Below are 13,959 nucleotides of genomic sequence, written 5' to 3'. Positions count from 1 at the left end.
CTCTCTCTCTCTCTCTCTCTCTCTCTCTCTCTCTCTCTCTCTCTCTCTCTCTCTCTCTTTCACTCTCTCTTCTGTATCTATTTTCGTTTACCCTCTCTTTTTTCTTTATCTTTATTCCGTTCTATCGCGTTATTCGGCTAAATGTAACCAAAATGTACACCAGTGGCCGTGCACATACTTGTCCTGTCTCCCTCAATCAATCGCGATCAGCCATTATTACCGAATAATCCCGCGACTGCTTAATTACTCTCGATACCGCACTCACCGCTTCTCGATATTTCCCCCTAGAAGCACGGGACACCAATAACACGGCTTACTCGCGTGACCCGTTTATGTTACGCAGTTTCCTTACCGACGATGATACCACCAGTTCTTTTCTCTTTCTTTCTCTCTTATTGTTTTTCCTTTTCTTTCTTTATCTCTGTCTCTGTTTCTTTTTAAATCGTCCTGTCTATAGTTTTTACTTTCTACGTTGTCCACACTCCATTCTTCCGGAGGCCGGTTGTTCGTTTCGACGTATGGCGCACCGTTGATCCTTCTCTGCGACAGTCAAATGAAAAGAGACTCGTTACGAAGAATCGAGCAATCCCAATGTCCACGATGTGTCGTTGTACTGTGATTGTTTTTTTCTTTATTTTTTTGTCTGTTACGAGACACACGCGCGCGCGAACTTCGTCTTATCCCCCACCCCTTGTCGTCCTTTAGTCACGGTTTCCCTTAACCTCGACACCTACGATTCCTTATGCTTCCCTGTCTCTCCTTCCCTTCCACACATCCTCGCACTCACCTCGCCCAATCGCACACTCTCTTTCTCTTTCTCTCCCTCTCTTTCTCTCTGTTCCTTTCTCGCGACTTTCATTCATTTCGACAAAGGGCGCGACGTTTCCTTTAAGACGATGCCATACACGCGCCCCGCTTCTGCCCTTATCGATTATGACGCATACTGCATTGAGAAAGGCTGCCCACCCGTTGACAGCCGAAAAGGATTCCCCGCGTGAACAGTTCGCAGATCCCTCTGCTCGCCTAGCCCACGACAAGAGAATCCGCGAGAATCCGTGCACGGGTGTCGCAAGTATATGTGTGTGGGTGCCTGCGGCAGCCGCGTTACGTATACAAGCGTAACCCCAACCTCGATGTTAGGCGGCTGATAGCCGGCCTCACACTGATACGGTTCCGTTGTTACGACCACGGGCCATACCCGCCCCTTCGACACCCCCACCATTTGTTCGAAAAAAAACTACACCCCTCTTTAGAGGTACGATCATCGCGCCTTCTCGCGGTGTTTGTGGTAAACGATTTGTATGACCCTTCCATTTCAACCTAACACGCATGCGCTAACCTATAAACTATATATCACGTACCATTTTTCGGACAGAATTGCACGTTGTTCCTTCTTGCCATCTGATATTTTTTCCATGGTTAGAATGTTATGAACACTTCTATCAAATATTTTATGTAAATCTTTGATACACAATTCATTAGAAGTTTGTCGAAAAAAATATTTTGATTTATTATAGGAATTATATTTTCTTATCAGAGGACGAGAAAGAAATATAAAAATTTAATTTTCATACATATAAATGTCACGTTTTGTTTATAATTCTAATAAATATTCATATATTTTTCTAACTTATGCTTTCTTTGAAACAAATTTTCAAATGATTACATTCGATAAAAACTCGAGAAACTAATTTAAAAAATACCGAACAGCGCATGTATCATTTCTACATATATCAAAATATATATAATATAATCGAACAGAATTTGAATATTTATAATCATTATATTAATCTGTTTCTATTTTTTACTATAAAAATAAGCATATATATATGCTTAAAATTTGATTTTAATTAATATTTAGTAACCTATTTAAATAACATTAGAAATATTACTATTAAATTTCTATCATTACTATTAAATACTAATTAAAGAGCAACAATGTAAAAATATATCTTTTCATAATTATATTTTTACAATTAATCTTTTTTAAGAATACTTCTATCTATGATATTATTATCTGTTGAATACTGTTGAATACTTATACACACATTCGTTGCGTGTATAAAGGAGTATTGCAGGATGCTTTATGTGGCGTTTCCTGCAGCACTAACACTAAAGTTATACGATACCGAAATCACATATACCTTGACTACGTTTAATCGATGTCTCTGATAAAACCAGTATGAATATATAGGAGAAATTTCATACGTTCTCTTGTAAGTTTGATTTACAATTAATATAAAAATATTCTTATGTTTTCATTAGTAAATTTATATTTCATATAGATAAAAAGTGAGAACAAATATAAATTTTACCTATACAAAAATTGAAATACCATAGTATATTATCTATAATAATATTAATTATATAATGTGTTAATTATTTTAACTATAAGTTGATTTATTTACATAAAATTATAAAATATATAAGATCTTTGCCATTTTTATAATTGTAATTTTTTCTTTTTTTAATAATTAAAAAATTAATAAATTTATATCACGAAGTGTAGATAATAAATTATATTATTTATTTGTTTTTTGTTATAGTATAATTTAATAACGTAATAAAAAAATAAGAGATCATCCAAAAATAAAAATGTGAAATCTAAAAATAAATACAATTTTCATATTGCTTACCTTATTTTGATATATATCTTTTTTAATTTTGAAATCATACAGATTTTTGAAAATTCGAACACGATAACATTGATGTATCTGTTGCGACACGTTCACACGAAGTATTTGTTGTGACATCTTTTCGCAACAAATTCGCAAGCTCACTGAAATTTTTTTATGTTCTTTTTTTTTTAAATTTTTCATCTATAAAAAAACATATTAACTTAATTAATAAATACATATAATCTGATTGCGATTTATAATCTTTATTATTTTAGAAATATTTTCTTTAAAATAAATATTTATCATGAATAATAATAAATTTTCTAATTTTAGTTTAGAATTATTTATAAGCAAGAATAAAGAATGCTTTTACACATAAAAAATACATAAAATTATATTTTTTTATTATCGATTATCTTATTATTATATTTACTTAATATTATCTTACTTATATTTACACTCAAAGATTGCAATAATTTTGAATATACAATAAAACTGATACTATTCTTTTAATAAACACAAAAATTTCACAAAGTAAACGAAGGTCTTGCACGTTCGAACACGTAATCTTGATTTAAGTTTCAGATGTCGCCACTATCCAACAGAGCTTTCCGTTAATCATTCTGCGTATAGTCGATGGATCGAGAAATCGTTTAGTATCGATCAGACAGCGGGTGCAGTCTGTCAGAAATACTAGAGACGGAGTTTTTATTATATCGGAATTGTATCGTTCCGAGTAAACTTTTTTTCTCCTGAAGAAAACGAGTAATGCTGTCGTGACGTTCGTGGAATAGGATTGTGTTGCAAAGAAGATAGTATTTGCAACGATTACTTTTTCCATTCTTTCAAGAAACGAGAACATTTTGCATCGAACTACTACTATAGCCATTTTTGTAGTTCTATACTAACAATTGTGCCTCTTGTAATCCGCAATGGCGGAGACAAATGGGGCCGCAAATATAAATACGAAAAACGATAATTTTATTTGCGGTGTTGTCGAAGGTATATAAATGGCTATTCTATTCTATGTAATACATATTGTAGTCACCGTTTGTGATGGCTTTGCGTAGGAGGGGGAATGATTGGAATGTATTATTCATTACAGTAGTTCTTATTGTTTGAATAAAATATATTTTTTAATATAATAATTATATTTTAGGATTTTATGGGCGGCCTTGGACCACAGAACAAAGAAAGGATTTATTTCAAAAGTATATATATTAAATCAGTTTTTTTTTAATTTTTAAAATGATATTTATAATATCATTTCAAGTCTTTTCATTTATTAATTTTCAGATTAAAAAAATGGGGAATGGATTCATATTTATATGCTCCAAAAGATGATTATAAGCATCGTGCATATTGGAGAGATTTATATACAGTAGAAGAAGCTGAACATTTAACAGGATTAATAACAGCTGCAAGAGAATGTGGCATTACATTTTATTATGCATTATCACCAGGCTTAGATATCACATATTCAAGTGTAAAAGAAGTTACTGTATTAAAAAGGAAATTAGAGCAAGTTAGTCAATTTGGTTGTACTGCATTTGCATTATTATTTGATGATATAGAACCAGAAATGAGTGAAGCAGATAAAGAAGTATTTCAATCTTTTGCTCATGCACAAGTATGTATTAAGAAAATAATTAATATATTATAACATATTATAAATATATTATTTCTAATTAATTTGAATAATCTTTTTATAGGTTTCTGTTACAAATGATATTTTCCATCATCTTGGTCAACCCAGATTTCTATTGTGTCCAACACAATATTGTGCAACTAGAGCAATGCCAAATGTAGCATCATCAGAATATTTAAATACACTTGGTAGTAAATTGGCCCAAGAAATTGATATAATGTGGACTGGTCCTAAAGTAATATCTAGACTTCTAACTGTTGAATCTATTGAAGAAATTACAGAAGTTTTGAGAAGGCCACCAGTTATATGGGATAATTTACATGCTAATGATTATGATCAGAAGCGTGTATTCTTAGGGCCATATTCTGGTAGATCTCCTGATTTAATACCTAAACTGAGAGGTGTTTTAACTAATCCTAATTGTGAATATGGAGCAAATTTTATAGCAATTCACACATTAGCTCAATGGAGTAGATGTAATGTTGATGGCAAAAGAGATTTAAGCTTAAGTAAGTATCAATTGTTTTTGATTAAAAAACACATGAATTTGTATTATTTTATTATATCTTGTTATATGTTTTATAGATGATACTGTATCAGCTGATATAAAATTAGAGACTGAAACGGAAGATGGAGTGCTTGGTGAAGATGTTCCTTCAACAATGTCTCCGAATATATATCATCCTCGACATGCTTTGAAAAATGCCATTAACGATTGGTTAGTGGAATTTAACAAAAAACGAAACGCATGGGGTGTTATAGCAAAACCACAACCATGCGTTGCTCCAACAATACCAATCCCAATAATTCCATCTGTGAATACATGTATGAGTCTTACGTCAACGACGACTACTACTACCGTCCCCGCAACGCCTACTCCAGTAAATAATTCCAATCATCTTCAAGCATTGGCTGAAGTTTGCTCAAATGTAACAACCACTGATAATTATGTGCCACCTCCTGCTGGTCCTGTCATGAATTCTTTGGTATCTGAAACAACTGTTGTTAGTGAACCTATTATTCCATCAATTTCTACTATTGTGGAAAATGTACCAAATTCAAATACTTTATCATCCATGGAACCAATGGATTGTAACACAACACCTAATAATTCCCCAGCACATGCAGTTAAAATTCAAACAGAGGATGATGTTATGGTAGAAAATACTTCTGTAAGTCTTTTTAAATAGCATAGAAATAGCATAGAAATTTTTGAAATTTATGCAATTTTTTTGTTATACAGACATGTAGTGAAGCATCTGGTAGTATGCAAGTAGAAGTAGATAGCACCTCTCCTGTTGTAAATGGTACTCAAATGATTGTTGAAAATGATAACGAAAATCATGACAACGGCGATAATATAGATCAAGAATCACAGGATTCGATTGATGTCGATAAGCGATTGACGCAAGAAGATCTATCACTTTTATGTGATCTTTTTTATTTACCATTTGAACATGGTGGTCAGGGTATTCAATTATTGCAAGAATTTAATTGGTTAAAAAGTAATGCTCATGTCGTCATGAGAAAATCAAAAGAGGATCAAACTGCATCTGAATCTGATGTATGCAATTCTTTTATTAATATACTATAATTTAAATATATATACATAACAAATTATAAAATTTTAGATTGAAGAATGGCATACACGGGCAGCTAAATTAAATGATATGTGCAATTCTGTAAATAGATTATTTCAAAGACTTACACATTGTAATAATCGTGAGTTGTTATATGATCTATATTCATATGTGTGGGACATGCGAGGAGTCGTGTCTCTCTTAAACAGTTATGTGAAATGGTTGGGTAAGTTATATTTTATTTTTATAATAAAATAAATATAGTCATCACTGTTAGATTTTGTTAAAAAAAAAAAGAAATTAAAAATTAAAATTTTTTAAATAAAAATAATATTAAAAATATTTCAATTAAAATGCAATTTATAAGTCTATTTATATATTTTTAAATCTGAATATTATTCATTTTTTAAATGTAATTGTATTTTTAGAAGTAGTAATATTATAATATATGAAGAAAGTTAATTCAAAATGCTAGTATGCTGGTACAATGATTAAAATAAAAAAAAATTACTTATATTGCAATATATAATTACATATTATATAAAATATCATTATGCTTTATTTTTTTTTTAATTTTCATATTATATTACAATGAGTAGATAGTTGTATTTGTTATGCTACAGATGAGTGCTGTTATTAATTTTTCTCAAAAGTACTATAATTTATTACCTATACTTATATTTCAGAACAAAAGTGTCTCGAGTATTGGTAAGTGTAATGCTCTATCCGTCTTTTTAACTCATTCGTTTTGTCTTTTTACAAGAAAGATGTATTTTTTTTTTTTTTTCATAAATTAAATTATAACTTTTACAGCTAATTAATTAATGTTTATAATTTTGTAGAAGTTTGAAATTTCAAAATATCTTTTAATATACTAATACTAAATACAAAAATATCTTTTATACATGTTATTTCTCATATATTTTTCCAAACTTAATATTTAAAAATATTTTTATATATCTTTAAATTGATTATATTATATTACACTGCACTTTCTTGTAAAATGACATAATTTATACAAAACATGCAAAAAATATTAACTGATTTCATAAGTTACTGATGTTTTATTAATTTAAAAAAGAAAATAAATTATTTATATTTTTAATATATTTAGAAATATATTAAATTTATTAAATAATACCGGTTAATAAGATGAATTTTATTATTTTTATTTAAAAAGAAATATTCTAAGAATATTATTTTACGAATACAACGATTTTATAAAATATTAATAAAATATTATGATAAAATAATAATTATAATATATATATATTACATATATATACATACAAATAAATATACAAATTTGAAAAAATTGAGAAAAAAATCAGTTTTATAAATTCAATTATTTCTTTTAAAAATTATCTCAATAATTTTATTACTTTTTAAATAATCAAAATACATCAGTAATAATTGGAATCGAAATATTTCATAGATCGCATATCTATGAAATTGCATTTATACATTTGTTTCTGCGCTTTAGAATCAAATGTATTATATGGCGCGCGTAAACAAACAAACAAGGTTGCCGTAAGTCAAAATCAGAACAAAATCAAAATATAAGTTAAACTTATTCTTGTTATATACTTAATTCATTCATATTTTCTAAAAATATATAAAATCATAATTGCATTTATAATTACATAATTGCATTAAACAATTTTTTATATTTAGAACTATATAGAAACTAGAACACAAACTTTAATTATTTTATATTTAGTAATTAAAGTAAATTTTTTTATTTTTAATTAAATATAACTTTTTATAAAATAATTTTCTTATTTATCGACTAACGGCTTCCTATTTATATATCTATTAGCAAATAAAGAATGTCACAGCATTTCTCATTTCTTCTTTGATTTTATATAATTTTTATATTCATGATTTAAATATTATATAAGTTTTATTTTTTTTTATCATAATAAAATAAATAATGAAAACAAAGAATTGATGTGACTTTCTAGCGTAATATTCGGCGGAAAGATTTTTCATAGCAAACACTTTCTGGAAAACTATTTAACAGCATCTATGTGGACCTGAACAAATACCATGTTTTAAATAACCTTGTGCCAGCTATTAACATATTGGCTGACTTTCTTTCACAGATAATGTTTGGCAGAAATTTATTTGTTACATTCATTTTTCACAAATTCATAATTTATATATTTCAACATAATAAGATATATTATTCAAGAGATAAATATAATACTTGTAGCCAATAATTTCTGTCAGCAATATAAGTGTATGAGGAACAATTCAGCTTTAATTCATTGACTAACGTGCGTTTCTGTGTTTTTTGTCTTGTTGATAGCGTTTGGCAGATTCCCGTCGACGATGACAACGTTTACCCAGGGAAGCTACACATGTATGCGATTCACCAGTCTGAGTAATCCAATAAAAAGCGCGCGACTAGCAAAGCTTCAAACCGGTGAAAATTATAGCAGAATTTCAATTCGCGTTTGAAGCTTTGTAAAAGAACATTGTAATTAATATAAGCAAGAGATTTGCGCGTAGAAGCAGCCTTCTGATGTCTTGAAGAATCTATATGTATTCAACACAAATATTTCTAGTATTTAACGTAGTTTGATACGTGATGGACATACTTTTTTATTTTGCAAAAATTCACACAAAGCATTTATTAAAGTTTTTTTCGTTTCTTGTAAAATATTTTTTTGCTAATATTGTTCTATTTTTATTTTATTTTCGGCATTTTTGTCTGTAATTGCACTTTAATTCATTGATATATTCATATTAAATATATTTTAAAATTATATTAATGCAAATTTTGTTTGCAAAAATAACTTTTTCGAAAAAATTTATGTGATAATAATTTTTGCATGTGAAGTAAGTCCATCTAAAATTTCTAAAAAATTGGCGAAGTTAGGAGAATTTCATAAAATGTTGAGAGCTTTTCCTGAGAATTATACTGGTTAAACACAATCAACTAAAGTTGTGTCTTCCATGCTTCTATTTTATTTTTTAGAATTTTTAAAAATATTTATTTTTTGCAAAATTCGCTACAATTCATTAAAAAAAGTTTTTATTGCATTTATGAAAGGCATCTTTTGTAAATTGTGAATGACCAGGAATATATCCTCCTTTTGCCAACTTGCCTGTACTAATTTCTTTTAGTTCCAGAAACTGCTTCTTTTCAGGAGTAATAGGAGTTTTATTTCAGGCGCATTTTGGCAAACTGATTGATTACCATTTTCCTAATCCCATTTCCTTTTCTTTTATCTCAGGAATTTATCATTGCGCGAACTTTGGTGCAACATTCTTCAATTTTTAATTCCTTTATTATTATATTTTACTCTAGTCGTAATTGGTTTAAACTTTAACATATATATATGATCTTCTCTAGTTGAAAAATTAATCTTCCTCTAATGACATTCATTTCCCAAAATACCTCATGAGTTTTTTCTTTTTTTATTTAAAAATTGTTCAGTGAATGTATAAATAATCAATTTAAACATGATTAAGTTATGTATGATTTCATTCATTAATGAAATGGTGCACCGTAGTTTTTGTATTCGATTAATGGATTTCTTTATTTCGTAAATACATTCGTAAATACATTTAATAAATTCCTCTGAATTTTTAAATAATACAATGATATAATAATACAAACAATATTAATTTTATTTTAAGGAAAATATTAGAATACCATTGATCGAAATTTATTATATGCATGTTACAAATTTTAAGCAAAATTAGTATTCAGAGCAGTGGAGGCCATTTCATAAATTTAAAAAAAAATTGCATAATCGCGCGTACACAATGTTTCGTATTTTACTTTATTAAGACTTGTGTCTTGGGATAGGGTTCTCGAATGGCTGGAAAGAAACTTTTATGAGTGGAGATCAAGAGCCATGGGTATTCCGTGGAGGACTTACGGCTGATCTACAGGTATATTTAATAAAAAAAATTAAAATAAAAATATTAAAAAGAAATTAGAATTAATTAATTAATTAATATAAATAATTGTTATTAATTAACATTAATAAAAAAAAGAAGAAAAGATAAAGAAAACTAATATGAATTTTATCTTGCAGAGATTAATTCCAGTAGATAGTGGAAATGACTTATTTGTTTATAAAGCACCAGAAGTGCCCAGTAGTAAAATCTATACAATTAGGCCTTACTTAGCAAGTGACGAAGATGCAGTTTATGCCGTGTGCAATAAAATTTGTAATTGTATAACGTCTTCTGCTATTGCAGATCGGTAAAAACGATATTTTTATTATATGAATAATATTTTTTTAAAATGCGGAATTATAAATATTGAATTTTGATAACAGATTAGTTGGAGGTTTCCTAACTTTAAGTCCAGAGTTATGTATGGTAGTTGAAGATGAAAGTGGAATAGTAGGTTATGCATTGGCTGCCTTAAATGTAAAGTCCTATTATCAAAAATTAGCAGTTTCTTGGATTCCTGAATTGAGAATGAAATACCCTTTAGATGACAATATTAATGACTTGTCACAAAATGTTCAGGTATTTTTTATAATTTAATTATTTAAATATCGTTTATCTATTAATCAATAATCTATTTAATCTATTTAATTTAATATTAAAATTTAGGATGCCATACGTTATTTCCATTCATTTGTTCCGGATGTGTCTGATCAATTATGTAGACAACATCCATCAAAATTATTGTGCGCTGTGTTACCAAGTGTAACAGATCAATCTGTCCCTAAAAGATTAATTACATGTATTCTTGCGGCTCTAAGAGCAAATGGTAAATAACTTTTTATATAATTTTATATATTAATATTTATGGAATAATATATTTTATAAAAAAAAATTTATTTAGGTTCATTTGGTGTGCATACAACAATGTCATGCACTGACAAAGAATCTCATGAATTTTATAGTAAACTCGGCTTCGTTGATTTAAATCCAGCACATGAAGAACATCCCGGAATCAAAACCATGTGTAGAAGTTTCTAACAAAGAGTGAGTACACCAGTGATATTTGTGAATAAAGTGTATCTGCTTGGACCATCTTTGAAGAAAGATTCTACGATTTTGAAACAAAGTTTCGAATAATATAGAAATGTATTTATTATTATCTAACAATCTGGAAAAGCTTTCTGTCTTTGTGAGTTTTCGTACAATGGACAGAATTCGATAAAAATACATTCTTAGGAATAAAAAAGAATAATACAGACAGATTTTATATTATGCAACTTTTAATAACTCGTAATTCTTTTTTGAAAATTGTCTTACGAGATATCTGTCTTTTTAAACCGTAAACAAAAAAAAATAAAACTTATTCAAATGTGTTTAATATGCGCATGCAATATATATACAACAAAATATATGTTGTATTGAGTGGGGAGAATATGAAAAAGAAAGTGTAAAATGTGCAATAGTAAACTTTAAATGAGATAAACAAAAAACAAATAGTAAAGGAGAATATGTTAATTTTATATTTATGTTGTACATTGCTATGAGATTTCAGTATATCCAGTATGCTTGTATGTTAATAGGAAATTTTTTTTAAAGTTTGAAGAATGTATATATGTGATGAATGATGAACGATGAAAAAAAAAAAAAAATACCAGTATGTGTGTTCAATTAATGAATTAATCGAAGCTTTTTAATCCATTGAAAAATATTTTCTTATAAAAACTACACATGCAAATGACGAAAAAACTGTGAGTCAAAGATAGAAAAACTTCGATCGGTTCGCTTTTACTGAAACGCTATAAAAAAAATAAAACTAGTTTTAACATTGGATTCGCGTTTCTAAGAAAATCACCTAATCTATAGGTATTGTACTGCCCAATTACAAAATGTTCTCTTTGAAGTATGTACATAATTAATATTTAATATGCCTATTGCGAGGCCTTTTTATGTTTAATATATCCATCCTAATTAATGTTATTCTTGTTTATATGGATGTCGATATAATTAATGATTCCTAATTGGCTCTACAATCGTATTATATAATACGCATGTATGTCACGAAACATGTGATATATATATATATATATATAGAATTGTTTAGAAAATGTTGATTATTTCATTAGTGCTCACACGTCCGAAAACAACTAATTATTTACTAATCTAATTTTATCACAGAAACATTCGAAACGTACATGTTATGTTTTATATTGTTGCTTACTTTATTAATGATAATAAGTTTCTATTCTATTGCAAATAACCGATTCATTTATAAATACACAAAAATTATTTATATTCAGAAGAAAACGGATAATGTGTATTCAATACTAACAATTAGTAATAATGATTAAGTCTTTACATTATTAGTTATAAATTAACAAGCTAGTTGTTTGTATCGCATTGTATGCGTCAATGTATCAAATGTACAGAGTCAAAATAGAAAGTAATTACCGAATAAGGTAAATTTACAAATAGATACATAACGCGAAAAAAAATTTAAATAAATATAAAGATCTTAGATATTTGCCTTATAATTACTATTAATCACAATACTACTGCAAAACAATTGTATCATGAACTAAGAATGTCATTTTTTCGATTTTAAATATGGAATGAATCATATATTCAGTGCCATATACAAGAAAAAAAAAAAAGTTTCGAACATGAAAATTGTTCTTATAATTATCTATTTTAATTCGGATTATTCAATTTGTAGAATTTTTATATTCGCTATATATTTTTGCGACGATCTTACATTAAAAAACAATAAAGAAAAAAGGGTTGTGTAGACGGGAAGGCTGGAAAGTAAAAATGTTTTATATATTTTGTTACTTTCTTTTTTTTATTTTTATATATAGTTATATTATGATTTATTAATTATATGTACGTATTTTTTGCTACACAAAATATTTTAATGCACATTCTACATAAAGATTCTATATATTTATTATATTTAATACAAATCATTTTTCGAATGCATAACTTTTTTATAATAGACTTTTTTAATACGTGTTTTCTCTTTTTGATACTTTTTAAACACTAAAAAAAAACGATGTGTGTACAATAATATTTCCAGTTATCTCGTCGTGTATTAAGTACTGAATGTGTAATTAATATTATTGAAACGATATGTGATTACTATTGATTTATTTAAATAAATATGTCAAGACTGATACTCCTGGTGTAATCAGAAAGAGATCGGTATTGATATCATTGCAATCTTAATTTTGCGATGATACTTTATATGGTTCATTGATTTCATTGTATTTTCGCAAATTCTGAATTTCATTTTGAAATTGTAATATCTGAAATTTCAAAGAAAATGCATGAGATTCAATACCATTTAATAAGAATGTATTTTCTTTCTATAATGATTACTAAAATTTTAGTATAAAAAAATAATCTAAATACCTTTTCTATTTCATTTTTATACAAGTTCTGTTTGGTTCTAGGACTTTTTTCATACGTAATATTTATTTCGAGTTTATTTAAAGATTCTAACAGTTCGTTAATTTTCTTGTTAATATCTCTGAAAAGTTTTTATTTAATTTTATATAATATTTTTACCTCATAAATTATAAAATATTTTTGAATATAAGTATAAATATAAATTTTTACTTACATAGGTGATGAAAATCTTTGTTTATCTTTTTTCTTTGATTTCAACTTTTTCTATAATTTAAATTAATGAATTTTTAATAAAATTTTTGTAAAATTTTGTAGAAAAAGAAAATAAAAAGATAAAAAACATATCTCACCAATTTAGAATTTTGTTTGAATATAGAAGCATAATCTTCAACATCAATATCAAATGGAATGTCATCTATTAAAAAAATATTATTTAATATAAAAATAATAAAATAATAACATTTATTTTATAATATATACCTTCATTTCTCTTCATTGCCTTTTGCATAGCTTTGGTATAACTTCTTTTATCCCGCCTCCATTCTTTTAAAAAATTTTCATCTCTAAAGTGATAAGATATATAATAACAAATTTAAAAAGCTTAATAGTTATTAAAATTTGTTAAAATTAAAGTTAAAAAAATATATCATATCTTACTTTATTTTTTGAATTGTTGCTGTTTGTTTAGCAATTAAATCTCTTAACTTAGAAAACCATAATAATCGATGTTCCATTATAATGTTTGCACCTTTATTTTCACATCTAAACGAATTAAAAATCAAAATTAATCATA

The 13,959-nt window shown here is 27.2% G+C and overlaps 3 protein-coding genes and 1 long non-coding RNA gene across 8 annotated transcripts in view; 1 reads left to right on the top strand and 3 right to left on the bottom strand.

Moving 5' to 3' along the window:
• Window positions 1–119: 119 nt before the first annotated feature.
• Window positions 120–1,358, bottom strand: LOC116185798. 3 transcript variants are annotated; one of them, XM_031511088.1, is made up of 2 exons: window positions 1,130–1,358; window positions 120–540 (listed from the first exon to the last, which is right to left on the bottom strand). In XM_031511088.1, the coding sequence occupies exons 1-2, from the start codon at window positions 1,220–1,222 to the stop codon at window positions 349–351; spliced, it is 285 nt and encodes a 94-aa protein (XP_031366948.1). In that variant the 5' UTR covers window positions 1,223–1,358; the 3' UTR covers window positions 120–348. The 3 variants fall into 3 exon arrangements, with proteins under 3 accessions (XP_031366948.1, XP_031366946.1, XP_031366947.1); XM_031511086.1 differs by having other exon boundaries at window positions 945–1,356; XM_031511087.1 differs by having other exon boundaries at window positions 967–1,350.
• Window positions 1,359–3,274: 1,916 nt separating this feature from the next.
• Window positions 3,275–12,276, top strand: LOC102677664 (protein O-GlcNAcase). Of its 3 annotated transcripts, none has more exons than XM_006616959.2 (13): window positions 3,275–3,620; window positions 3,778–3,829; window positions 3,915–4,248; window positions 4,331–4,775; window positions 4,852–5,423; window positions 5,510–5,830; window positions 5,898–6,072; window positions 8,158–8,211; window positions 9,667–9,752; window positions 9,899–10,068; window positions 10,145–10,340; window positions 10,428–10,587; window positions 10,663–12,276. In XM_006616959.2, exons 1-13 carry the CDS (start codon window positions 3,551–3,553, stop codon window positions 10,797–10,799), a joined length of 2,772 nt encoding a protein of 923 aa, XP_006617022.1. In that variant the 5' UTR covers window positions 3,275–3,550; the 3' UTR covers window positions 10,800–12,276. The 3 variants fall into 3 exon arrangements, with proteins under 3 accessions (XP_006617022.1, XP_006617021.1, XP_006617023.1); XM_006616958.2 differs by having other exon boundaries at window positions 3,277–3,620; window positions 4,852–5,438; XM_006616960.2 differs by lacking the exon at window positions 8,158–8,211 and having other exon boundaries at window positions 3,277–3,620; window positions 4,852–5,438.
• Window positions 12,277–12,872: 596 nt separating this feature from the next.
• On the bottom strand, window positions 12,873–13,227 carry LOC116185796. The gene is made up of 2 exons (XR_004150710.1): window positions 13,170–13,227; window positions 12,873–13,063 (listed from the first exon to the last, which is right to left on the bottom strand). It is a non-coding gene; the product is annotated as an uncharacterized LOC116185796 (long non-coding RNA).
• Window positions 13,228–13,376: 149 nt separating this feature from the next.
• LOC102680000 (E3 ubiquitin-protein ligase LRSAM1-like) overlaps window positions 13,377–13,959 on the bottom strand; it is a 4,133-nt gene continuing 3,550 nt past the window's right edge. The window contains exons 7-10 of the mRNA XM_031511091.1: window positions 13,824–13,928; window positions 13,647–13,729; window positions 13,517–13,581; window positions 13,377–13,430 (exon numbers count right to left, since the gene is read on the bottom strand). Of these exons, the coding sequence (XP_031366951.1) occupies window positions 13,377–13,430; window positions 13,517–13,581; window positions 13,647–13,729; window positions 13,824–13,928 (307 nt within the window). The remainder of the gene's footprint in view (window positions 13,431–13,516; window positions 13,582–13,646; window positions 13,730–13,823; window positions 13,929–13,959) is intronic.

Source organism: Apis dorsata, unplaced genomic scaffold (assembly GCF_000469605.1).
Source record: "Apis dorsata unplaced genomic scaffold, Apis dorsata 1.3 scaffold_291, whole genome shotgun sequence".
Classification (NCBI taxonomy): Eukaryota; Metazoa; Arthropoda; class Insecta; order Hymenoptera; family Apidae; genus Apis; species Apis dorsata.
This window is presented reverse-complemented; position numbering and strand designations above follow the sequence as displayed.